At 36.9% G+C, this 25,405-nt stretch overlaps 1 protein-coding gene across 5 annotated transcripts in view; it reads left to right on the forward strand.

Annotated features, from left to right (window-relative positions):
• rbfox3a (RNA binding fox-1 homolog 3a) overlaps nucleotides 1–25,405 on the forward strand; it is a 245,591-nt gene that overhangs the window by 153,652 nt on the left and 66,534 nt on the right. For 4 of the 5 annotated variants that reach the window (XM_077550723.1, XM_077550719.1, XM_077550720.1 and 1 more), the window contains exons 3-4: nucleotides 17,453–17,701; nucleotides 20,552–20,623. In XM_077550723.1, the coding sequence (XP_077406849.1) occupies nucleotides 17,453–17,701; nucleotides 20,552–20,623 (321 nt within the window). The remainder of the gene's footprint in view (nucleotides 1–17,452; nucleotides 17,702–20,551; nucleotides 20,624–25,405) is intronic. The other variant, XM_077550724.1, reaches the window with a different exon arrangement.

The raw sequence follows: 25,405 nt of genomic DNA on the forward strand, positions 1-25,405 counted from the left end.
GTAGACATACTATATATTCTTGCTTATATAATTCATCCACTTCTTAGCTGGTGCCTTGATCCAAGTGAGTAAGTTTGTGCCCTGTTTTAAATGCCACTTTTGAAAAAAAATTATACTGTATATTCCTCTGTTGATTGTGTCATTCTGTGTGATATTGATGCATTTGGATTCTTACACAGATTCTTCATTTGGTTGAAGAAGTGTAATGTAGTCCCCTTCAATTTCTGAGCACTTTGTCTCTCCCAGTCTTTACAACTCTTTGTCATGTCCCTCTCCTCTCATGACCCATCTCTCCTGTCTGGTCTTTTGTCTTGATCGCTCTCTGCCCCAGAGTGCAGTGATATGAATTATGCAGTGTTGTTATCACTCTGCTTTGGTTCTTTTACAATAAAACAGTCTTAAAGCATCAAACATTCAACAGGGCTCCACTCTCCATTAAAGGGGAAGTGGGAAGAGTTTACAGATCAAGTCACATTTCTGTTGTGATAATTAGCAACAAAACTACAGGTAAAGCCCACTATGTCATAGTTAATTGTTTAATAAAATTAAGTCAGATAAAGTTAAAAATAATAATAATTACGACAAACTTAAGACCAAAATTCATGTTGTTGCAGTAACCGTATGCAATCTGCGTTGTCGTGCAACACAGGATAATTAGCAATATTCATTCCATACTGATTGCATTTGGATCAAAGTGAGATGCACATTGAGGCTAACTTGATACAACAGATGGATAGCATTTCCGAAACCATCTGGAATCGGTAGAAACGGGTTGGAAATGGGCAGGCAACTTTCAAAGAAACTTGGAAAATGATCAGATGGACATTTGTCTGTCACATCCATTACAAGCCAATCAAACCAATAAAGCAATCAGACCAACACCGACATAATCTAAAGTGGCGCTAAAATAAATTGCATACTTCTGGCTTGACAAGAAGCCAGCGTCCATCAGAAATGTTGCCTAAATGTAATAAAATTAGCTGAACCTAAAATGTAACCTATATCTCTTTAACGGATGCTGATTGGTTCACTCATTCTCAATAGCCTTCTCATGGCAAAATTTGATTGATTGTTACTCTCATTTTTTGAGATTTGTAATTGTGCTCGAGTTGTAATAGTTTCCAGTTAAGCAAAAATGAATTGACTGTTTTGATGCAATTTTGAACACAGCAAAATCCAGCAGAACAAACAATAACGGTAGTGCAACATGCTTGCAGCAGTCGCAGTTTCAAGTCTCACACACATCTTATCTCCCTCCTTTCTACGTATTAAATTAAATGACTTATTAGCTGCTCCCTCTCCTGTGGCTGCTTCGATTTCAGAAGGCTGGATTTTTCCATTTGCTCTCTTTTCCAAATGTATCAGCACTTATTCAATATCAATACAGCCCCAGGTTCAAGGCACTCATTTGACCGAGCTGGCCACTGTCTTAAGTCACTATTTAGCTCAATGGATTTCAGGGACTATTGCTGTTTAGCAAATGTATATATATATATATATATATATATATATATATATATATATATATATATATTCATTTGCTAAACAGCAATAGTGTGTGCGTGTGTGTGTGTCAGGCGATTAAATTTTGTAATTATAATTACTCGCATGACTTCAATAGTTAACTCACGATTAATCACACATTTTATATCCGTTCTAAATGTATAATAAAATGTACAATAAAATATTTTTAAGTTTCATACTCTTTTTTTATATAAAAGTGGAAAAAAATGTATATGCATATATCTTAGTTAATGATACAGTAATTTGATAATAATTCATAAAATTGAGTTAAAATAATAAAAAAAACTGTACTGTTAAAGCAAGAGTGTGATATAGATGTGTGTTGAGGTCATTTTTCTGTGACTAGATGGCATAATTGCATTTGTAAGACACTGGTGACAGCTCAGTGCATTTTTATTTTCATATTAAGAGCTAATCTTTAACATGAAGTAACTTATGAAATTACGCACATTTTTAAAATTGTAAAATACAACTTGACCCCAGTCTCCACAAATATATGCATTATTATTGGATTTATTACTGCTAAATTTTGACGTGCATGTGTTGCATTGCGACTGAAATTCCCCCAGTACAAGCTAAAAAAAACAGTGGCGTTAAAGGAACTTTAAAATATCTCAAATAACCCAAAATTAACGAACAAATTTGGACACCGCTAATATATATACACACGCGCATATATATATATATATATATATATATATATATATATATATATATATATATATATTTATATATATATATATATATATATATTTATATATATATATATATATATATATATATATATATATATATATATATACACACACACACATACACTGGAGGCGCACACACAGATAACCATATCGTCCGTATGCAAACAAATCCCTAATCGTTTCAATTTGCCAGCGAGTGTGTGCAGGACATAGATCTAAACAGAATGAGGCCAGTCATTACAGAGATGAGATGGCTGGCTCAGAGAGGCTGATGATATCTCACGGAGTCCCAAAGGGAAGCTGCAAACTGCTAGTAGTTATCTACTTGCTGTTATCTCTGATCATGATACCCTTCGTGACTTGCAGTGGTTCCCTTTATTTCACACAGAGGGCAAAGTCTCTGTGCATGACTGTGTGGGAGTCTTCTGATTGAAGACGGGTTCTTCTATATTTTTAACATACACATTTTTCTTACTCGTTTGTAAATTACATAAAATCATTATTGTAAAAGTGTGAGTGTGACAAAAATGAAGTGCGCCAAAATAGTTTTGCAATGTATCGTTATGTCTAACACACATTAAAAGCCCCAAAGTATTTTCCATCAAGTGACACCAGCGTTGTATTTGACTTTGTGTCTGGTTGTGATTGACTCGGGCACACAAGCAGATTTACATGTTTGTCATTGTTACATGCGTTAGTGAATATCATGTTGAAAGGCCGAGGGGGAGTTGGCAGCCAGTGGTCCTGCATCAAAATGAATTCTAAACAGTCTCTCCACACCGCCGGCCTCATCGCTCTACTCCTTCATGAACATGATTTCTCTCTCGCCCATTTACTCTCTCACTTTCTCTCTCGCCGGCTTTCTTGTTCTGAAGCGATCATGACACACTCGCGCATACACACAAACGGAGGTTTGCTTGTGGAGTGTCCCCGCTTGGCCGGTGAGGGACTGGGAGTGTCGTCCAATCTCTGTTCAGTCAAGTGTTAAATTAGATTCCGTTGCCTCTCTGTCGGAGTTGTGTGGGAGACGCGCTCATACACAACTCACTCATTCATATACAGCAGACTAAAGGTGGTAACTTTATGCGGGCACTGATTATTATTTTGATGATTATCATGATGCGGGAAAAAAAGAGTAGTGTTTTGATGAGTATTAGTCAACCCAGGAAAACAGTGAGCAACATTTTTTTCAGCTATGGAATATTCATCCTCACTACTTCTCTTTTAATAAAAGGCACTAATGTCTTAACTAATTACCACTTTTACAACAACTGTTCACCACAGGAATAATATAAGTGTTCAGGATGTTGCTTTATTTGCTCTATAAAAGTATTACAAGTCCACTGCATATTCCTGATGTAATAACCTTAATGTAATAATGGTTTATCATCAGAATCACTCTTTCTTTATGAAAATATTGCAGAATGAAGAAATTCTGTGTGCTTATTAAAAGTGGCCAAATTTTGATTTAGTTATTTGATAAAATGTCTCTTTGATCATGTATATTCTAATTTCATGGTCATTGTAAACATTTTGCGTGTCCCTAAAATTGCCGACCTCCTTGTCATTATGGGGTTATTGCACCTTTTTGTGTTGTTTTCAGTGACATTACAAATGAGCATGTTGTCTTTCTTCAGGGGAGGCTGAAACTATGAAAGCGTGAAAATGTCAATGGAGAATAAATAATTTTGACTGGGCTATGTCGTTCGAACGTACTGCAAAGTGGTTTGAACGTCATGATAAAGTTTTTATAAAGTCGTGTGAACGTCCGAACATCTTGAGAAAGCCGTTCCAATGTTTTGGTAATGTTGTTCAAACATTTTGGTAAAGTGGTTTGAACGTCTTGATATAGTCATTCAAACGTTTTGGTAGTAAAGTTGTTTGAATGTACTGCAAAGTGGTTCGGACGCCTTGCTAACGTAGTTTTAAAGTTTTGGTAAAGTCATTCGAGCATTTTGTTAAAGTCGTTTGAACGTGAACGTACTGCAAATTTAGCGGTCCAAACGTCTTGATAAAGTCGTTCCAACGTTTTGATAAAGTCGTTCGAACTTTTTTGTAAAGTCGTTCGAGCGTACTTCAAAGTGGTTTGAACGTCTTGATGAAGTCATTCAAAAGTTTTGCTTAGGTCGTTCGAACTTACAGCAAATGTAGTGGTCCAAACGTCTTGATAAAGACGTTTAGGTAAAGTCATTCCAACATTTTGGTAAAGTTGTTCGGACATTTTGGTAAACTTGTTGAAACGTGTTGATAAAGTCGTTTGAACGTATTGGTTAAACGTCGACTAACTGTTAAGAACATTACTTTTTTTTTCCCCATAATGCCAAAACGTGAAAATTGAGTAAAGAAAATACAGTATTTTGGTGAGCTTTGTTCTGTCCACCTGTGAAGTGGCTGTAGCTCACAACTGTGCATGTGCAAGTCAATTGAATGTTTTCATTGTTTTAGCCTATTTTTTAACAATATGTTCGAACAACTTCATCAAAATCTTCGAATGATTTTTACCAAGACGTTTGAACTACTTTTGTAGTGCATTCAAACGTAGCCCAGTCAAAACTGTTAACATTGTCAGTTCCATCCTTCTGTACTGAAACAGTGAATATTTTCAGAGTAGCTGTTATTCGATATTTTCATTATGTTATGTGTGTAGATGAATGCTGTCTCCCCTAACGTGTCCTCTGTCATAGTGAAATATCTCTTGAGTTAAAAGCTGCGAGAAATTTGAGGTATATTTATTAAACAAGCACAGAATTGCTAATGAAATCATGTTAAGTGAATGTCCACCAATATGCTCGTAAAATTCTAACATTAGCCAAAAATGTCCTCACTGTCATTGCCCACCCTGTTTTGCATGCAAAATACACATTGCCATCTTGCAGTTAGAAAGTAGGCGCTGGACAATATAACTTGCTAACAACATAAGATTTAATGAAAAATAATGTTACGTTCAATCAGATTTGGGTGGTGAAATACAGTAGAAACATGTCAGACGCACCTTATGTTGATATTGAGACAGACAAACTTTTTCTTCTTAAAAAACACATTCACACTGTCACTGAGTAGGAACTGACCCCATGCTGCCCACACAGATGTCAAATGAGTGAACCACTACACCATCAGTGACGCAAGCCAATCAAATCATGACCTGTGAGTGGCAAGAGTGGTTGTTTGAGGGGCAGGAATTGTTGGCTTAATATAAAGTTGTACATTTTTGAAACTATATTTTAATGTATTTCCTGGACTGACTTCTTTAACTTGCCTGTGAGGTAAGCAAATGATCTAGTATAGGGTCATGGGATTCTGGATCTTATCCAAGATGACTTAGAGTGAAATTCAAAGACATTGCGAGTTATGATAACTCACAATTGATGAAGGCAAGGCAAGACAAGACAAAGCGATTTTATTTATATAGCACATTTCATTCCCAAGTAAACTCAATGTTCTTCACACAACCAAAAGCACGACACCTTAAAATTATTTACAAACAGAAGACAATCTCAAGTAAATTATTAAAATTACTAAAAGAACGTATATTGTGCTCACATTTAAAAACATTTACAAACAAAATATATCAAATAAAAAAAATAATGTAATCTTTTCTCTGCTTATAGACATAACAGTTTTCTTTCTTCTGGGAAGACTTTCAACAAGATTTCATACTGATGCTAGATGAGAAGTGTCTGCCTATAAATCTCTGTTAAAGTTAATTCCAAAGGCATTTGATGGGGCTGAGGTAAGAGCTCTCTAGTTCTTCCACACAAAACTCATTCAACCATGCCTTCATGGACCTTGCTTTGTGCAGTGGAAGCTGGGGGAGAAAGTGCCAAACCATTTTTGCAAAGTTTATAAGTTTTTTTTTTCTTTTCTACCTGGGTAATCAAAAGAATATGAATGAAAGTCGGAATTGTGAAATGTCTTCTTAGGCAGAATAATTTACTGATCAACTTTTGATTGATTCATGTGATTAATGTTTTTTCCTAAATAACAAATAAAATAAAATAAATGGCTTAGAGGATAAAGGACCCATTTGTCTCCACTTTATTCTTTAAAGGTGATGTTCAGTGTCAGCCGGTTTATATCTCAGCATGCTTTCGAGACCAGCAAGCTCACTTAAGTGAAAGCATCTAAGCCTCAATTACTTTTTGTCTACTGACAAAATGTCGACAGTATTTGGGCGTTACATCCTCCCTATCTTCATCACCCCCCACCCTCTTTTTTTGTTGCCTCTGTCCTCTTTTCGGGCTCTCTGCAGTGCACATCAATATTAATCAACCCCTAAAGCGGCAAGTTCCTCGAGCTGCATACGGCAAAATACTGCAGTCTGCTAGAGCATAAAGTGTGTGTGTGTGTGTGTGCGTGTGTGTGTGTGTGTGTGTGTGTGTGTGTGTATATATATATATATATATACCCACCCTTATTTTTCACTAAGATAAATAAAGTAACCATTAATTTATATAATATATTTTTGGTAATGAGTAAATACGACCATACCTTTTATATTCTTGATGGTAGAGGTTGTTCAGACTATTCAAGATTTGGATTTCCTACTCCACAATGATGTTTACAGCTTGACATCGACTAGCCATAATCACTTGTTTTTTTGTTTTCTCATTTTTTATTGTCTTCAATTTTTGAGTGTGGTGTGAAGTGAGGGATAAGCACATTTTTCTAAAAAAAATAAGTTGGGTGAACTAAAAATTTCAAGGCAACGAACTTCGATAAACAAAATATATATTTTTTTAGTTTTTGTTTTCAGTTTTAGTTAAGTATTAGTTTTGTTGATAAAGAAATAAGAGTCCCCCAAATGTCACCAAAATGTTAGAACAATTTTACCAAAAGAATCCCCTAAATAAGATATAAGTAAAAACAACTCAGCAAATTGTTTTGGAGCAAACAGGGTTGTTTCACCTTAAAAAAAATACAAGTTGTGTTTATTTACAGTTCAGGGACACGGATAAAAAAAGGCAGGCTACAGTAGAATTTTCTATAATTTGTGGAAGGAAAGCAAGGAATTATTTCACCGCACACAAAGAGGTCCGTGATTATTGGCAAACACTGCTAATTCCCATCATGCACTACACTATACCCGCTGCTGAGGTAGGCTCAGAATAAGGACAGGTTTCCCCGTTTGGTCAAGTTATGCAAACATTACGGGCTGTCCCAGTGGCAAGCACAGCAAGGGAGATGATTTTTTTATTTTTTTTTTGTGCTGGATGGAAATACAATCACCCAGCCCCCATCCATGCTCTTAAGCGCCAAGAGCTTCCCATTGTTGATAAAAATAAATTTTTGCAAAGTACTCCCCTCCTAGGATTTAAAATATATATATAGTTTTGCACTGAAATATAACATCTAATTGACTTGCATCACATTAGTGTCGATTAAAGTCATGCAAAACCCGATGATGATAATTGCATTAAGAGCACATGATGACAACAGAATTTATATTGTTCTGTCCACATTTTCTGTCTCTGTGATCCTGCCAATATATTAGATCACAGGTGTCAGACCCGGGGGCCAGATCCGGCACGCCACATCACTTCCATGACTCTTGTTATAATCTGTACCAGAATGCTAAATTGTCATGTGTATTAAATAATACGAAATTTTGATACATGTTTTTTTTTTCACCTCTTACATTACCTTGAACAATGTTTCAACAAACTATTTTCTTTGACTTCTGATTTCAAAACTCATTTATATGTAATAATACGATGAGGCAATTAAACATTTAGTTGGTTTCACTGTCATACATTTCACTGTATCTACAAAGTGGCCTGCAACAAAAATGATTCTGACACTCCTGCATTAGATATACCAAACTCAAGAATGCCAAGCTACGACCTTAACATCCACTTCTGATGAAAGCGCTATCACATGATCAGCCTCGCACAGCTTCAAGCAGCTTAACATTTAAACTGGCATACAGTTGTGAGAGGACAACAAGTGTGACATATTGCGTGTCAACATGAAAGGCCTTGATAAACTGTCTCTTGCATTCACTTTCAATGCAAAGTATCCCAGACCGACAGTATGTTTAAAAAAAAAAAAGTAATTGTACTCTGTTGACAGTCTATCACTTTTGGCAATGATGTCACTTTCAAGCGCTTGGCTAATGTGGCTTACTGGCTCTCAGCCCCAATCGTCATTAGTTTTTTTCCCGTCACCTAGGAACAATAAAGCTGTGGTGTTCTGACTGGCAAAGTGTCACACCAGCTTGCGCAGTCGTCTGCGGGATCTCTGCGTGCTTACTTTATGTGTGCTTTACTGCGGCGAATCTAGGTTTGATTTTGATACATCGCTTTCCATCTCAGTATTGTTGCAACATTTCATTCAAAGACGGTGTATTACACCCGGCACGCACTCGTGTAGCTTGGGGCTGAAGTCAGAGGGTGGGGGGTGAATGTGCTCGTGTGTGCGAGGTGCTCGGGGTGTTTTGCAGCATCTCTACCCAGCAGTGCGCTTGTTTAATGGTTAGTAGGGGTGGAGACAAGCCCCAGGCTATGATGGAAAATAGCTGAAGAGACGGTAATCGATATCAGACACCCCAACCTCCCTCTGCTTGGTGACTGTATGTGTGTGAAGTTTTTATTCATCCTGCAATTAGTTAACCTTTTTTTCTTCGTAATCAAATGAAAAACATCTACGTGTCAGAGGTTCCTGAGCTGGTTTCACAACATTCCAAAAATAAAATATGAGCTACAAGTTTTACCTTTCAATGCAGGCCAGAAGATCAACCAGATGCTAATTTGGAGGTGGTGTGGCTCAAAGGTAGAACGGTCGTCTCGCAATGCTGAGGTTGTGCGTTCAATCCCAGACTCTAGAGCAATTACTTCAAAGAATGAAAAGTGGTTGGGAGATTAGATTTAAAATTATGTCTATTTTTCAGTCCTGGAAATTTTCTGTCACACTTTATATTCACTTACCTTTTGTTCCTCATAAAGCTGATGTTGGTCTTTGGATCATTTTAGGTGGGACATGAGGAACATTTTCTATTCAGCAATTTTCTAATATTTTTTTTTAATCAATTAATTATACTCTCCTTTGTGTCCCTGTGGCTAAACAAGCTAAGCAGCAAAACTACAGACAAATCTCACCTGTGAATATGCTCACATGCATTAAAGTCAAGAAAATGAAAGTGCAAGCAAAATGTCACCATTCATTGAGAGCTATGCAAATTTACACACAAATTTAGGTGGGCTTTGTGTGTAGAAATGGGGTCATTGTGTTGAAAAATGACATTGTTGACCATTACAGACTGAAACATGCTTCGCAGTGAAATCCCTTTATTGGACACGCAATGAAAAATGTACCCCAGGAAATGATTGCATTATATAGCACTGTACTTAGAGTCGTCTATAATATATTTAAATGTAATGAATAAAAAGTATATGATCCATCCATCCATCATTTAGCACTTTCATAGCTTCGCGTCCATTTCAGTGTAGCTGGAATCTATTGCAGTTGACTGACGGGAAAAGAGGTGGGGTACAGTTTCTCACACACATTTGCTCTTATGTCATACTTACGTACTTATATTAGGGTCCTCAATCAATTTATTATTATTATTATTATTATTATTATTATTATTATTATTATTATTATTATTATTATTATTATTATTATTATTATCATTATCATCATTATTATCATTAGTATTATTATTATTATTATTATTATTATTATTGGAAACCACAGAACCCTTTAGAAAGAGGATAATATGCAAACTCCAAAACATCTGCCACCTGCACACGCCACCATGCCGTTCTAATTGGAACATTTTCATAATACCAGTACCGGTCACATTCTTTCCTGATTGGCTGGAAGAAATCATTGCCTTAATATTATTGCCTTACTGTGGGGCATTTGATCATTTCAATTTCAGTACCATTTATGGTTACTTTACGTTATGGTTCATTTTCCTGTAAAAGGCTACAATTATATTCCATTGCCTTTCTAAACACCTCTCCACCCATTTACACAATCTAATTGGTGTTTTTCAAAAGGAGGCTTTTCAGGGAAAAAATACCTTTCTGATGCTTTGAAACTTGTAAGATAAGCAGAAGTAGACCTACTTCAAAGTCTTACTCATCTCAAAATTTACTTTGTAAATGACTAAATGGTGCAAGATATGAAGGACACAAGGGACATTTCAGTTCTGTTTTCCAGGCTTGAATATGATTCCACATAACGAGCAGGTGATAAACAGCAATAAAAATTACATATTAGTTTTTAAAAGCAGGATGAACAGCCTCAGTTTGCCTGCACACTTTTGAAATAGTGCGTCGAAATGTCCTTCAGCAAGACACTGAACCCTGATTTGCTCCCTGCATGGCAGCAGCCGACCATTGGTGTGTTAATGGGTGACAGTGAGGCTTTGCAAAGTGCTTTGGGCACCATAGCTAAAAAAAGTGCTATATAAATAGCATTCCATTCTATATACAGTATATGTATATTTACAGGCCCGGAGACTTACTTGACCAGGCTAAATCTTCCACTTTTTTCCCTTGATGGATTTTCTTGTTGTTTTGGCAGTGTGTTTTGCTGCATGATGAAATACCTCACAATCAGTTTTCTATAAATTGGCAGACAAAATATTTCTGTCGACTTTGGACTTAATGTTGCTGCTGCCATCATGTGTTATATAAATGAAGATTAATGGGCCTGTTTCAGAAGAAGCCATGCAAACCCAAGCCATGACATTACCTCCACTATGTTTCACAGATTAGCCTTTCCATCACTTTGGTAAAGGTTAATCTTTGTCTCATCAGACCATAAAACTTGCCTCTGTGCTTTTTTTTTTTTTTGTGCAAATTCCAGCCTGGTCTTCCTAATGACTGGTTTGCATTTTCTAGTGTAGCATAATTGGTTCATGTTCATGACCTTCAAACTCACCCTCTGGGGGTTGTTGACATGACTAACAATTGTTTCATGGGCTAATGTTACTGTTGTCAATGACTGTTGTCACCTTTAGTTTTACTGGCGACAGGTAAGTGCCGCTGACCCCATCACTCAACTCGACTCTATATTTATAGAGCCCTTTAAAACAACCACCGCTGTTTTCTTAAGATGTAACCCAGGGGCAGCAGAGCCGATGAAAACAGCAGAGGCCCCTGAATTGAACCTTGTGGAACACCATACGTTACGTTATACACGTGGAAATCACACAATGTACCATTCCAACAGCAACAAGTCAAATACTCGGGTGCACCAAATTTCCTGCAGCACAGATAGGCCAAGTAGTGTTGCAAGTTGGGCGTAACATCAACTCTCATTTGAGTCAGGTGTTTGTCTTGACCTCCGCCGAACCCCAGAGACTGACTCACCGAACTCTTGGGGTTTGATTGAACCCAGGTTAAGAACCACTAGTGTAGACATACAGCATAGCTGTTTAAATCATTCATGTAATAGGACAAACCATGGCAACAAAACACACCTGTCACTCACATGTTCCAATACTTTTGCTTACATCAAAACTGTGTTGGTCCATATAAAAGGTGCTATCGAAGTAAAGGAATTGGCCTCAATGTAACTTTTAACGGGTCTGTGTATTTTGTCGCTGCTATGTGAAAAACACTTATGTCCATTTTTGTCATCTTTTATATCATTGTTTTTGGGGTGAAACTGAATGCAGACATCCCCAAAATTTAAAAATAATTACACATGTTTTTTTCACATAGCAGCGCTGATATATTTTGTGCATTTTATTTTATACATAACTTTCTATTGAATGAATTAAATAACTACATATTATTGAAGCTCAGCCATTGTTCCTATAAGAAATGCAGTGGGATAAACCACTATCATCTCTAGGAGCCGCTGAGTGATCTTGACTCTAAGTACTCCGACTTCCTCCCACAGTCAAGAACATGAATGTTAGATTAACTGGAGACCCCAATTTGGGCATAGGTCTGAATGTGAACGCTTGTCTGTCTCTATTTGCCAACTCCGTGTCCAGGGTGCACCCTACCTATCGCCCTAAATCAGCTGTAATAGACTCAAGTCTCCCAGGGACTGCACAGGATAAGTGGTATAGAAAATGGATGAATGGATGGAGGACTGAGAAGAGTGTCACATTCTGAAAATTGTTGCGTGACTCAGTGTCTCCGGGCTGCTATGGTAAATGTGTATAAAAAGCAAATTGTTCAGATTTGTCCTTACTCAGATAAGGGAGTGTTTTTTTTATTTTTATTGTTGTCTGCCATGTGCTGATGCTCAGTAAAATTTTGGTGTATAGTATTTTCTGGCAAGTTTATGTAGCTATCAATTGTGATAATATATTACCTCCTACCTCTTTATTAAATTGCAAGCATGGAAATGTTTCAGACTGAATTGATAGAATTAAAAGACGGCATACAAATTTTGTCAGAAAAACGTGCTATTTGAAATTTACCGCCACGCTTTGACTATTAGTTCCTGTTTTCATCCATGGTTGCTTGAATTGACATAAGCTTGACTGAAATATTGCTTTCTTATAAGCTATGCATGGCTGTACACATGCGAAGGAAATCGACAGAGAGACATATGACATGCATGTCTTTAATGTGGCGCTCAAGCCCAACCAGATTTTATGCGCAGCGCTCTGCTGACCTGAGGAGAAATCAAGTCGATGAGGGAAAAGGATGGAAAAAGGGGCTCGATGATGTGAACAGCTAGATGGAAGGATGGACGGAGGGAATGAGGGAGAGGGAGAAGGGTGGATAGCATGATGGAGCTGATAGGAGAAATCATTTACCAGCACAATTTGTTGACAAGGATCTTCGAATGTCTCAATGTGTCACCGTCTCAGTCACTTTGATGGATGATGGAAGTTCAGCGTCTCTAACACTATCTCTCCCTCACTCTGCCTCTTTTCTTACTGTGTATGTTCTGCCTCAAACGCCAGCTGAGCAAAACCGCTTCCCACATAGTGAGAAGCACACACACACATACATATATATATATATTAGAGCTGTCAAACGATTACATTTTTTAATCAGATTAATCACATCTTAGAATTTTGATTAATCACGATGAATTAAAAAGGCTTTTTTATCAACATGTTTTGCCCGCCAAATTTAAAGAGCACCTGCTATGTATAAATTTTGGAGACATTTAATGTTCTGAGGATGTCTTCAAAAAAAATTATCAACTACACGCGCTCATCCTCCGCTTTTTTTTAAATTAATCAGTTATTTACTTGCATAATTTAAAATGGGAAAAAAATTACCCCAATTGTTTGACATGAACAAATGTTCAGATTGTCATACGCAAAGATTTATTAAATGCTTTAATGCATGTAGCTATGTTTATTGCTCAAACCCAACCTGTGCTAGCTTCAATGTAACCATCCGCTGTCAGCTAAAGGATCATCTGCGGTCAAAATTTATCTGCGTTAATACATGATTATTTTGATAATTTTTTGGGGTTAATTAATTAGTTAACGCTTTGACTTTGACAGCACTAATATATATATATATATATATATATATATATATATATATATATATATATATATATTGAATCGCTGGTATTTACAGAATGAACATATAGTGATGCATTGTGAGAGTCTTCAACTTCACATTCCCGGCTGAGGAAGTGACATGTGGCGTCACGTATGCACTGTCATGTTGTCAATGTGTTGACGACTCATGAGTTTATACTATACCATATTAAACGACTGAGGAAGGAGACATATTCGTGTTTTAATGCTGGAAATACAGTCACTGTTTTGAGTTTGTGTTAGCTGAAAAATGAAATATTAAGGTTTGCTACACACTGAGCTTCAATAACACGATGTCAGGTGAAAAAATATATAACATGGATCGCAGCATGGTATGCATTCAAGCTTAAAGAGAAAGTTAACAAATGTAATCAATATATTTATAAACAATTTACATCACAAGAGTAATTTTGCTATTATAGCATTAATAAGTAAATATGTCAAAACAGACTGCTTTTGTTTTATATGTATTGGTGTTTTATATGTGAAACGATACAGAGACTTTTTAAAATAAAAATAATAATAATTAGACTAAGTCAGAAATGTTGTCATTTAAAGATTAATTAAACCAAAAGAGGCAAAAATGGGCGTCATTTTTATGTTAAGCAATGTGAACTGTGCTTAATTGTAACTATTAAAGTTACTCGTGATATAACTTTTTTTTTTTAAGCAAACAGTAAAATACTGAAGTTAGTTTTTCAAGGTAACTGAATAAACACTGTATTTTCATAACTGATAATTGTAACAGCATAAGTAAGTAAGTAAACGTAAGTAAATGTGGGCACGTTATTGAGTAAGCATGAGATACCTTGTGCCATTATTTATTCTTTAACTGACTTATCATTGTTTCTTAGGTCTTAGCAAATTATTAAATTATGAGTTAATAACCAATTAACTAATTCTTTAGGGTACTTCCCTTCTTTAGTGGTTTTTGTAGCCTTCACAGCTAGAACCATGAAACTGCATGTTGATATGTTTGTCTCCATTAGTGATCAAGAGAGGCCATATTTTAGCTGCAGGTCAGATGCTGTAAGGTAAGAAAGCTTATTGATAGGGTTCCTTGTTTGAGTTAAGCTGACTTGCCTCAGGGCACAAGTCCAACCCTGTATCGACTGCATAGAGATTAGCAAGGGAAGGGAAATCTAAGCAACGACTGATATAAAAGGGAACAAAATGGAGAAGTAGTGTTATCCTGTACATTTTAAGAGGAGCTCAATTTTTTTCATGGGTATTATGTTTTTTTTTTCTTCTAAAGATCAATATATACATTTTGACCTCATCAATAATTACACCAATCATGATCAACATCCACTTCCTTTGACACATTCAGTGACAAATGCTTTTCAATAGCATTTCTAGCATTTGGCATGAACTTTTTTCTCAATCTCCTACACTTTTGAATAATTGAACATCAAATGTACTTTTTGCTTATAGGCCTGCTTAACTGATGTATTCTATTAGTACTAATGCGACTTAATGTGTTAATGGTGTGCCTTTCTCTATACATTAACTGCACATTAGCTAGATTTGTTTGTTTTTGTTAGATAATGATATATATATATCATCAGTAATTAACGATAAATAGTGTATCTAGAGAGTTTGAACTGGCAATGGAGATTTTTCGTGAACTTTTAGTGTCAGTGAGTTAATCATTGCCATTATACGCAGAAAAAGATATAGGCTCATGGTGTTATTTATGCTTGAAAAATAGCAGCGGGTAGAAATACACATTACAAAGCATTGCCCACTTCACACACTGTGACAGACCCTGCAGAGGCTCAGCAGTATAGGAGATAATAGATGGATGCTTGCACCTAAATCTACCACATATAAGAAGTGTCCCATTTGATTATCGGTGTTTGCCTCCATCTTGCCGCTGGCCAGTTGTTTTTTGTTCTTCATTTGTACCAGCCGAAAAACCCTAATTTGAGCATAATGCTTCTCTGCCTGCGGACTCAATAGTGACTCTCAGCCAGATCCAGCAACGCAACAGTCTGCGAGCCATCGGCAAACTGCTTTGTTATGCTCGATGCCATCAATCTCTATGCATGAGAATGGCCAACTTCAATACTGTTATTGATTGTGGAAACCTTTGAAAACGGCTAAGGTCAAAGCCTCATCCTTCCTCAAAAAGTTGCTGAGATTGATTATTACATATTTAAGCCATATTCCATTAAGGTTTGAAGCAGTGCGGAAGAATGGTGGCTTGCTCATATGTCAGATGGATTCATCATCATTGGTTGGAGAAAATTATTATAAGGCAGGCATGTAAATTAGAAGGAGAGCCTGGACAGGGGTGAAAGAGCATGATATCCATCAGAGACAGAATAAGAGGTCACATTACTAAAAGCAAGTGAAAAATATGAAGATAAAACACAAGCAAAAAAAAAGTTTTGAATGTTCATCATTTCTCATGAGATTGAATAAACGTTTCCTTTTGCCCGAACATGTTCACTTATTTACATCCTGTCTAGGTGTCCGGGGGGTGGGTTATAAATTCATGAAAATGTCTAGTTTAATTGCGGGACCAATAGGAGGCGGAGTGCACCGTGTTGTTACCACGATTGGTAGACCGTGGACTGCTCCCAAGTCGATCACGAGAAGTGTACACTATAAAAAAAAATGGGGAAAAAAGAGTAATATTTACTTGGAAAAAAAACTAGTGCTCAGGAAGTGTGGTGTGTAAAAAAAAGCTGACGTATTTTTCTTTAAAAAAAAAAATGCAAAAAAACAATAGTCACACACCATACATACCCACACTGTAAAAAACGTACTTGATAATTAAAAAAAAAATAAAATAAAAAATTGTTAGGCTCAGAGAATTGTCATTCAGTTATCTATTTGTTAAGTAAGACTTCAAAAGAGAGTTATGTATTTTTTTTCTACCCTTACAGAGGAGGCATATCTGAAAATAGTTATTGTATGACACCTTTGAGTTAACTTATCAAAATATATCCAAATTTATTCCAATTTATCTACAGTTTGTATTTATGATTATAGTATGATTATAGTACGATTATTATGATTTTAGTACATTTATTTGAAAAGAGGTTTATGGTTTGGTAGTACAACACTCAAATACCAAATCTCAGTTTCATTATTTAAAAAAAAAAGAAGAGTTTTTACTTGTGCTTTTTATTTATGGAAAGAGGTTTCCTGATATCAAATTTCATTTTCGTTAAATAAAAAGAACAATAGGGAAGAGTTGTTATCGCCATTCCAAATGAACATGCTGCAAAAGAGTATAATCAAAAACCTTTGATTAGCCTCCTAACTATTGCAGACAGTCAGCAGACATTTACAGTCGTTAGCAGCTAGCGCTATTAGCAAACGCTTGCCGTCAATCGCAGTATTCAGTTTCACAATCTTCAGTATGCGCCACTCACCCTCGTTAGTCAACTCCTAGCTCAACATTGCATCATCTTTTAGTTTGCATGGCACTGAAATACTCTGCACCGTGGGACACTTGTTATTCATTACATAAGGGTAGTTTGAAGTTTTCTTCTTCTGTAGTGCTCTAGTGGTAGGCTAATACTTTTTGGTGGTCTGGAGTCTACTGTATCGAGTTTAGATTTAAAACTGGCTGAACTGAGGTACACTTTACAGAACCCTTTGGTAGAATTCCAACTGTACAAACATTTGGATATTCGAAATTTGAGGTACAACAGTCCTTTGAACAATGTAAACCACTGAACTGTGCAAATAAATAAATAAATCCTTTTGTTCTTAATTTCCATCCTGCTTTCTCCTGCAGGGTAATCAAGAGGCCCCAGCTCCCCCTGAAGCAATGGCTCAACCCTTTCCTCCGGCCCAGTACCCTCCTCCACCACAGAATGGGATGCCCGCTGAATATGCCACACCCCACACTCACCCACCAACTGACTTCACAGGACCAAACACGGTTGCCGAACACGCCCTGACGCTGTACACGCCGACACACACGCAGAGTGAACCGCCCGTGAATGACAGCAACGTTCCTGCACTCACAGCCAACACAGTAACGGTGAGTCAACAATGCAAACCCTCACACAGAGGATTCTTACATTTGGAAAATTGACATTCAATAAATGTTAGCAGCATTAATCATTTTATTAGGATAACAGAAGTCTCTGATTGACGTATTTGTGTCAGATATACAGTACAGTTTCAAGATCGATTAAAATAGTGATAGACCAGAATTTGAAAACAAAATACTCTGAAGCAACAGATGAGACGTTTCGTTGAATGGCAGCACTGGGGATTAGTGGCTAGCATGTCTGCCTTACCGTTTTCAGATTTGGGATTTGCATCTAGGCTCCGTCCATCCTGTGTTGAGTTTTTATTTTGGACTCATGCTTGCATGGGATTTCTCACAGTACTCCAGCTTCCTTCTTAATTAGAAAAAAAAAAGCATGCTAGGTTGGAGACTCTAAATTGTCCTTAGGTGTGAATGGTTGTTTGTCTGTTTGTGCCCTGTGATATGTGTGACAGTCCAAGGTGCAAGGCTTGAAATGAGCGGTTTCACATCACAGTTTGCGGGTCAAAATTTGGATTTTGCGCCTCCTAAAAACACACTGAATAGCAAAACTGAATTTTTAAACTATGGAGACTTTCCCACAAAGCTTCACTGGGCTGGACGCATGCATGTTAAAGTTGCCAAAACACTTTTATGTCACCTACCGGTCGATCGTTGATGCAAGCTCGATGCTACTTCCGCCACTCAAAGTAAGTTAGCAACAAGATTTGCTGGCTGCCATGTCGCGGACTTGCTTCTGAGCCACTAATCAGCAACTCCATGGCGGCAAATAAGCTACGCATCATTCTCACCAAGAGATGACAAGGAAAAATGGAGAAGCCATGCTAATTGCTAAGCTAACCTAAGACTGACTCGGCTAGCGCGTTTAACACTGAAATTAAGTGCTTGGGATGACCGAGTCTACTTTTCACAGACATCTGTCTGGAACGACGTTAAAGGGAAGAACTTTCTTGAACAACAAAATAGCAGGCAAAGTTATAAGAGTTTGAACTCCAGAGAGAAAGTCAAATTGCTAAATAGAACTGAAACAGAAATTATTTATCAACGCTATGCCGTACATAAACCAGGAATGGCTTTATAAGCTTAAAAATAGATATTGCTGGCATTGATCCAAAAGCACATTAAGTCACTATTTGAAAAATGTCATATTTTTTCAAAAATCCATTCTGTTGGTCAGTCCATATTGTTATTTTTACAAATTATTGACCAATCTAAAGTGTTGAAATGGCTTGCTCTCTTTGATGATGTAAAATTAATGGTTGCACAAACATGACAAAAAAGTGACTCTTTTGTCGGTATAAGGTTTCGACCCAACGGCAGTGATATATAATAAATGGCTTGGAAAATAAATGAACGAATGAATAATGTACAAGTAGTATAAAATATTTATAATATCAGTAATATCATTTGCAGAGGTGGGCGCATCAATGAATTGTGAATGTCCGCCATTCGTCAGTCATCAACAGTCAGGGCATTGTAATTGCCAATCCGTCATTCATCGTTCCTCATCTAAAAAGCCATCTGTCAATTTTTCCATCATTCAAAACAGGCATCTGTCAATGTTTCAGTCGTTCATCAGCAAAATGGGTATTCCTTCATTAACAGAAAGACAATTAAATTGACAGATTGTTCATTATTTTGACGGACGAAAATCCACTTCCGACAATGCTAAGTCTATCAATTTTTCAAAGTTTGCTGTGATTTGCCAAAACAGGCGTCCATCATTGACTTTGGACCTTCCATCAATACTGACGGAATGCCCACCTCTAATCATTTATTTGTTTCCACAATAATCTTGAGTTTTGATTTTGACTTTTGAGTTCTGCACATTAAATGTTCTCAAATTATATTGCAGTAGATGTTATCTTTTTTTTTTTTACCATTTAAAATAATTTAGTTTTGCTTTTAGACAAGAATATGCAGTGCAAAACTCTTGATTATATGAAAAAGAAAACCAATTGTTCATTGGTTATATTACAGTATCATATTGTTATTGTAAAGCCTTGTTACACAATGCCTATGCTACACAAAATTAGAAAGCTTCTCCTGAAATGAAGTCATTGAAAACTCTCAGCCAAAAGTCAGTTCGGAAAGACACCAGCTCACCCATGATAATGAATGGACACGTGGTATAGAAAATGGATGGCCGGTGATTTATACTATCAGATCTTTTTGTGCCCACTGCTGGCTATGATGTGTTTATAGTCCTAAAATGCTATGAGTGAATTTCTCTATATAGCAATGAAGTCAAATGTTTGATTTACAAACGACCACTTCCTGAACAATTGGCTTGAGTGCCAATATCCACTTTGTAGTCCAAAATAGTGCAAGAAAAGTCAAGTTGGGAAAGAGCTGATACAAACTGTTTGGAAAAGTGCAGGCACTTGCAGGAGGTCAGGATCAGCAAGTAAAGCAAAGTATAATATCTCCAGCTGAAGTCTTGAGTGAAAACATCCGCCTTTACATTCTCTCTATGTTCTTTTTTTTTTAAATAAATTATGTTGTCCGGTTCCTATAGAACAGCAAACTTTGGCAGTAGGCTACGCACACCAACGTCTTATGGGGCTGGAGTTGTTTACAGGACTGCATCGTTGCTTTCGGCACATCCAAAGCACACCTGTAGCTTTCAGCTCGCTTTCCTCAAAGAATAATAATTGGTCAGTCCGACACTTGTATCCTGGAAGTTCTTGCAAACTGAGATACACTTTTGGAGCTATTTGTGACTTTGAGTGCTTTAAATGTTTGCTCTAAGTCAGCATTTTTTTTTAAATGTACTTCTTGTGATATGTGCAATGTCAGCAAGCAATCCTTGACCTAAATGGTTTGTTTTTCTTTCAGTTTTGCTTGCTTAAAGATGGTTTCTCAGGGGAAGCTGTGTGGAGAGAATGTTCTCCTCACCACAGTTACAAGGTAGACTATTGCTTGATTTGAATGCAATTTTTACATTCAAAAGATTTCATTCATGTGCGGCGTGCTGCTCACCTTTGAAGCCAGTCGGGTTTTAAGATAATTGATACGGCGAGTTGAGCTCAAATGCTTTTGTAGTGGTGGGTGGTACACTGCGAAGCCTGCAGGGAGTCAACGAAGCCTTTCTTGTTGACTCTAGGACTGACTTTCTGAAGTCTCTCTGAAAGCCAGCTTCACACAACATAAAACATAGAACTTAAAAAGTCGAAAGTACCCTATCCTGAGGGATCCTCCAAAATCTGGGATAATGCATGAAGTAAGAAAGTAAATGCAGAAGATATGCCCAAGAAATAGATTGTATTTCATATTATTTCCAGCTTATATATATATATATATATATATATATATATATATATATATATATATATATATATATATATATATATATATATATATATATATATATATATATATAACTAGGGGTGTCAAAAATGACTGTGTTAATTTTGAGTTAATTTAAAGTTCCTTTAACACAACTAATTATTTTAATGCGCGATTAATGACCCAGCCCTTACTTGCAAAGTCTGTACTGAGGGAATTCCAGTCGCAATGCAGCAGACATGTCCACAATTTAGCAATGATAACTTTAATAATAATGCATAATATTTGTGGAGACTGCGGTCAAGTTGTATTTTACAATTTTAAAAATGTGCAGAATTTCACAATTTACTTCATATTAAAGATAAGACAAAAGAAGAAAGAAAGAAAAATGCACTGAGCTCTCACCAATGTCTTACAAATGCGATTATGCCATCTAGTGGCAGAAAAACGACCTCAACACAAATCAATATTACACTCGTTTTTAAAGTACACTACATCTTTTTAATTTTTACTCAGTTTTGTGTATTATGAAATTACTGTGTCAATGACTAAAAGATGCAGCCATATTTCTATTAGTTTAACATTTCCCCCACTTTTATGTTAACAAGAGTATAAAAAAATTGTGCATTTTATTGTACATTAGGACAGATATAAAATTTGTGATTAATCGTGAGTTAACTATTGAAGTCATGCGATTAATTACGATTAAAAATTGCAATCGCCTGACACCCCTAATATAAACACAGACTTGCAAAGACGCACATCCATGGCTAAGCATGTCCATTCTGCACCACCACTCATCTCAAGTGACTGAGAACTGTCAGAGCTATTGACCGTAGTGCATGCTGGGAATGTATGAGTGGCATATTTTCCCAAAATAAATCTTTAGAACTGTGTGACCGGCAGGGCATTTAACGTTAGACACACTCTTTGTTTGTTTTTTGCACTATTGTGCTGAGTTGCCGTGTGATCATTACCTGCCACTGTAGTTCACTGATGTCCTGCTGAGCTCGCATCCGCTCTCACCTGCTCATTGGAAACACTGTAAATACACAGCTGGGATCTAATTGGCTTTATAGGCAGGTAGAGTTGTTTAGGGTTGTTTGAGATCCGTTGGGGGATTACTTGTGTGCATGCATATGACCGTGTGGAATTCATCGAGAGGCTTGGCTTGTGTCTTAATGTATCCACCCCACCACCATACACACACACACACACACACACACACATAAGCACAATATTCAACTCAGCGGCACCGTTTCCCCGGTGACAGCCAAGGAAGTTTGGTCTGCTTGTGTATGATAATGTTAATGTAATTATTGCCTCATCCTCCCTGGCTGCTCACACAGTATGGAATGGGGAGGCAACTCAACACAACCAAAGAGCAACAAGAGAAAACAGATAGGTTTTAGCTCTACGACAGTGGCAGAGCAGAGTTAAGCTTAAAACATGATTAGCTTATTGAAAAATGTCACTTGGCTTCATCAGCTAACACACAAGCTCACACACACACACACATACACAGTCTATATGGAGAATTCCGTTTGAATAGGGATCGACAAGAAAAAGTTTTCAAAGTAGGGATTTGTGCCACAATGATTTTTTTAAACACAAACATTCCTCTTTTAAAAATATATTAAAGATGGTAATAATAATAATAAATTCAATGTAATGGATTTCTACAATGATAGAGAGGGTCCATGCTCACTGATGTCATATTTATGAATGATATACGATGACATCCGCCACACGTCACTGGAGTGTGGAATCTGTCTGCATGCGCCTGCATCAAATCCACTAAGATTGCATTACACTACCCGCGCCACAACTTAGACCTGGTTTCATCTTGCCTAAAGTCTAGTCTAATAGAAAATGTGTAGGAAACACCTTTGGTCCGCCGGAACACACGGTGAGGTGCAGCACAGTCTGCCAAATTCCCAAACACGGTGAACTGGACAAAATAAGGATGTGTCAGTTTTCACTCTAAGCACCATTCAATAAACAAAGAGTGTCCTAAGTAAATAAAAAAGGATGTGACAACAGGTAGAAATGTCTTGTATTTTAGTTTTTTTTACCCTGGTCAAGCTGCATTCTTCAACTGTTTTATTTGATTACGTGTAATTGAAAATGTTTTCCATCACCTGAAGCTAACAACTGAATAACTGACAATTTATATAATGCTGGAGGGGGCCACAATTTGATGCTATTTTAGATATGGACAAAATATGAGCATATGTGCGAACCATGTGCTCTTAATATTTTTTTTTTGAGAACACATTTCGCAATGTATAAAAGATCCACAATCCTAACCCAACAACAAAAGGTTTGAAGCAAACAACTGAATAAATGTATTATTTTTATTTTTGCATTACAAGGGGCTCACATGCATAAAAAATTTCTCTCATGCATAAAAAATGGCCATTCAGCACATAACCTGTTGAACAAGAAAGCAACATTAATTACAAAAACTCATTTTATGCCACTTTTTCCCACAGAAATCAACTTACTAAATTGTTTAAAATAATATTCAGATATCAGTTGCGTCCACCCTGAGACTGGGAGGTCAATCCCCGGCCGTGACTATAAAAATGGAACCCATTTGCCTCCCTGCTTGGCACTTAGCATTATGGGTTGGAATTGGGATGTTAGATCACCAATTGAACTCTGAGAGCAAGCCCCTGCTGATGCTCACCACTCCCACAGTGGATGGTTCAAATGCGGAGAATGAATTTCACCCCACTTGGATGGGTGTGACAGTCAGTAGAACTATGAAAAACCTATGTTTTTCCTGCATATCATTCCAAATCCACAAAAAAATTATAAGAGCTACTCATGTTGTAGTATAGGGCAATATAAGACTGTGTGTGTATGCACAACTAAGCCATGACTGCCATCTAGTGGTAATTTCTAATATTACTACTTTAACTACATTTAAACTAGTGATGGCAAAATGAAGCTTCATGAAGCATTTGCGATACTTTTTGACTCCTCTAGATGGTGCTCTTGGTTTAAAGATAAAGGCAAGTGCAATACAAATTGATTACATTTGCATTGCATCTTTGAATCATGAGTGCCATCTTGAGGAGTCAAAAAGTATCGCAAGTGCTTCATGAAGCTTCATTTTCCCATCACTAATTTACCCCCCCCCCCCCCCCCCCCCTACATATTTGCAGCTTGACATCCTCGGATTAGCATATTCACAGATTTTTTTTAAAATAATAATTTTGCACATTTTTGATTTTTTGTAGTATTTCTGGGATTTTTGTTTTCTGTTTCCTTCCCTTCTTCATGGGAAACATTGCTCATCAGCAATTTTCTGAATATTTTCTGGGTTTGTAAAAAGTACATTTATTATAAGTATTGCTTTTTTCTTTGAAAATGTTCTTTCAATGTTTCTTTCTATTTTCTTTTTTTATATACATTTATTTCTTTATACAGTGGTACCTCGGAGTTTGAATATAATTCGTTCCTGCGAAGTGTTCAAAGTCCGAATTGTTCAACCTCCGAAAAAAAAATTCCCATAGGAAATAATGTAAATGCAATTAATCCGTTTCCAAGCTCCAAAAACAGAAAAAAATCCTATTTTAATTTATATTTATATTTTTTACATTACAGTACAGTATTTAAATAAAAAAAAATACCTTACCTTACCTGTTGTGGTGTCATGGCATCAGTGGATGATTAATGCTATGTTAATGCTAGCTTTAGTTCAGTGCTGAGTTTGTGTATTTTACATTGGGCAAATCGTTAGACTACTAAGTGGTCCTTGCGTGCGTTTTTTAACGTCAGGCTCGTTGTTGAACAGCTAAAGGGGGTTCTCGTGTCAGTATTTACAAAAGTAGTGACAGTAGTGACAACTGCGCGATAATCTCCTTCCTAATTCCACTGTGGTTTGTAGCACTGTACGTTTTTCTTTGCTGCCACTGGCACTGTTGTCTTTCTTTGGACCCATGGCGAAGAAAATTGTTGTGGAAAAATCAAAATGCACTTGTGAGCATGGAGCACTTCCGGGAGTATTTACGATCTGACTGGAAATGAGCAGTGCATCGTCTCAACTACCGCAACGTGAGCATTCGGCTTCGCTCGGCTTCGTTCGGCTTCGCTCGTTTACCCGTTTTCAAGGCATGTTCGGCTTAGCTTGCTTTGCTTGGGTGTGAAGGAGTTCAAACTCCGAGGCATTTTTTACTCCGATTTTTTGGTTGAAGTCCGAATTGTACGAGTTCCGAGACGTTCAAACGCTGAGGTTCCACTGTATTTTTTTTTTTTTCATTTTTTCTGTCATTCTTCTGGACAATACACACTTTATTAAGGATAAGACTCTTGTCCACAATTGAACTCACTGTCTTCACTAAACTGTGCTAAATGTCTGAAACTGTCTGAAATGTGCCCACAAAGTCGGCAGTC

The sequence above is a fragment of the Vanacampus margaritifer genome, chromosome 18 (genome assembly GCF_051991255.1).
Source record: "Vanacampus margaritifer isolate UIUO_Vmar chromosome 18, RoL_Vmar_1.0, whole genome shotgun sequence".
NCBI classification, from domain to species: Eukaryota; Metazoa; Chordata; class Actinopteri; order Syngnathiformes; family Syngnathidae; genus Vanacampus; species Vanacampus margaritifer.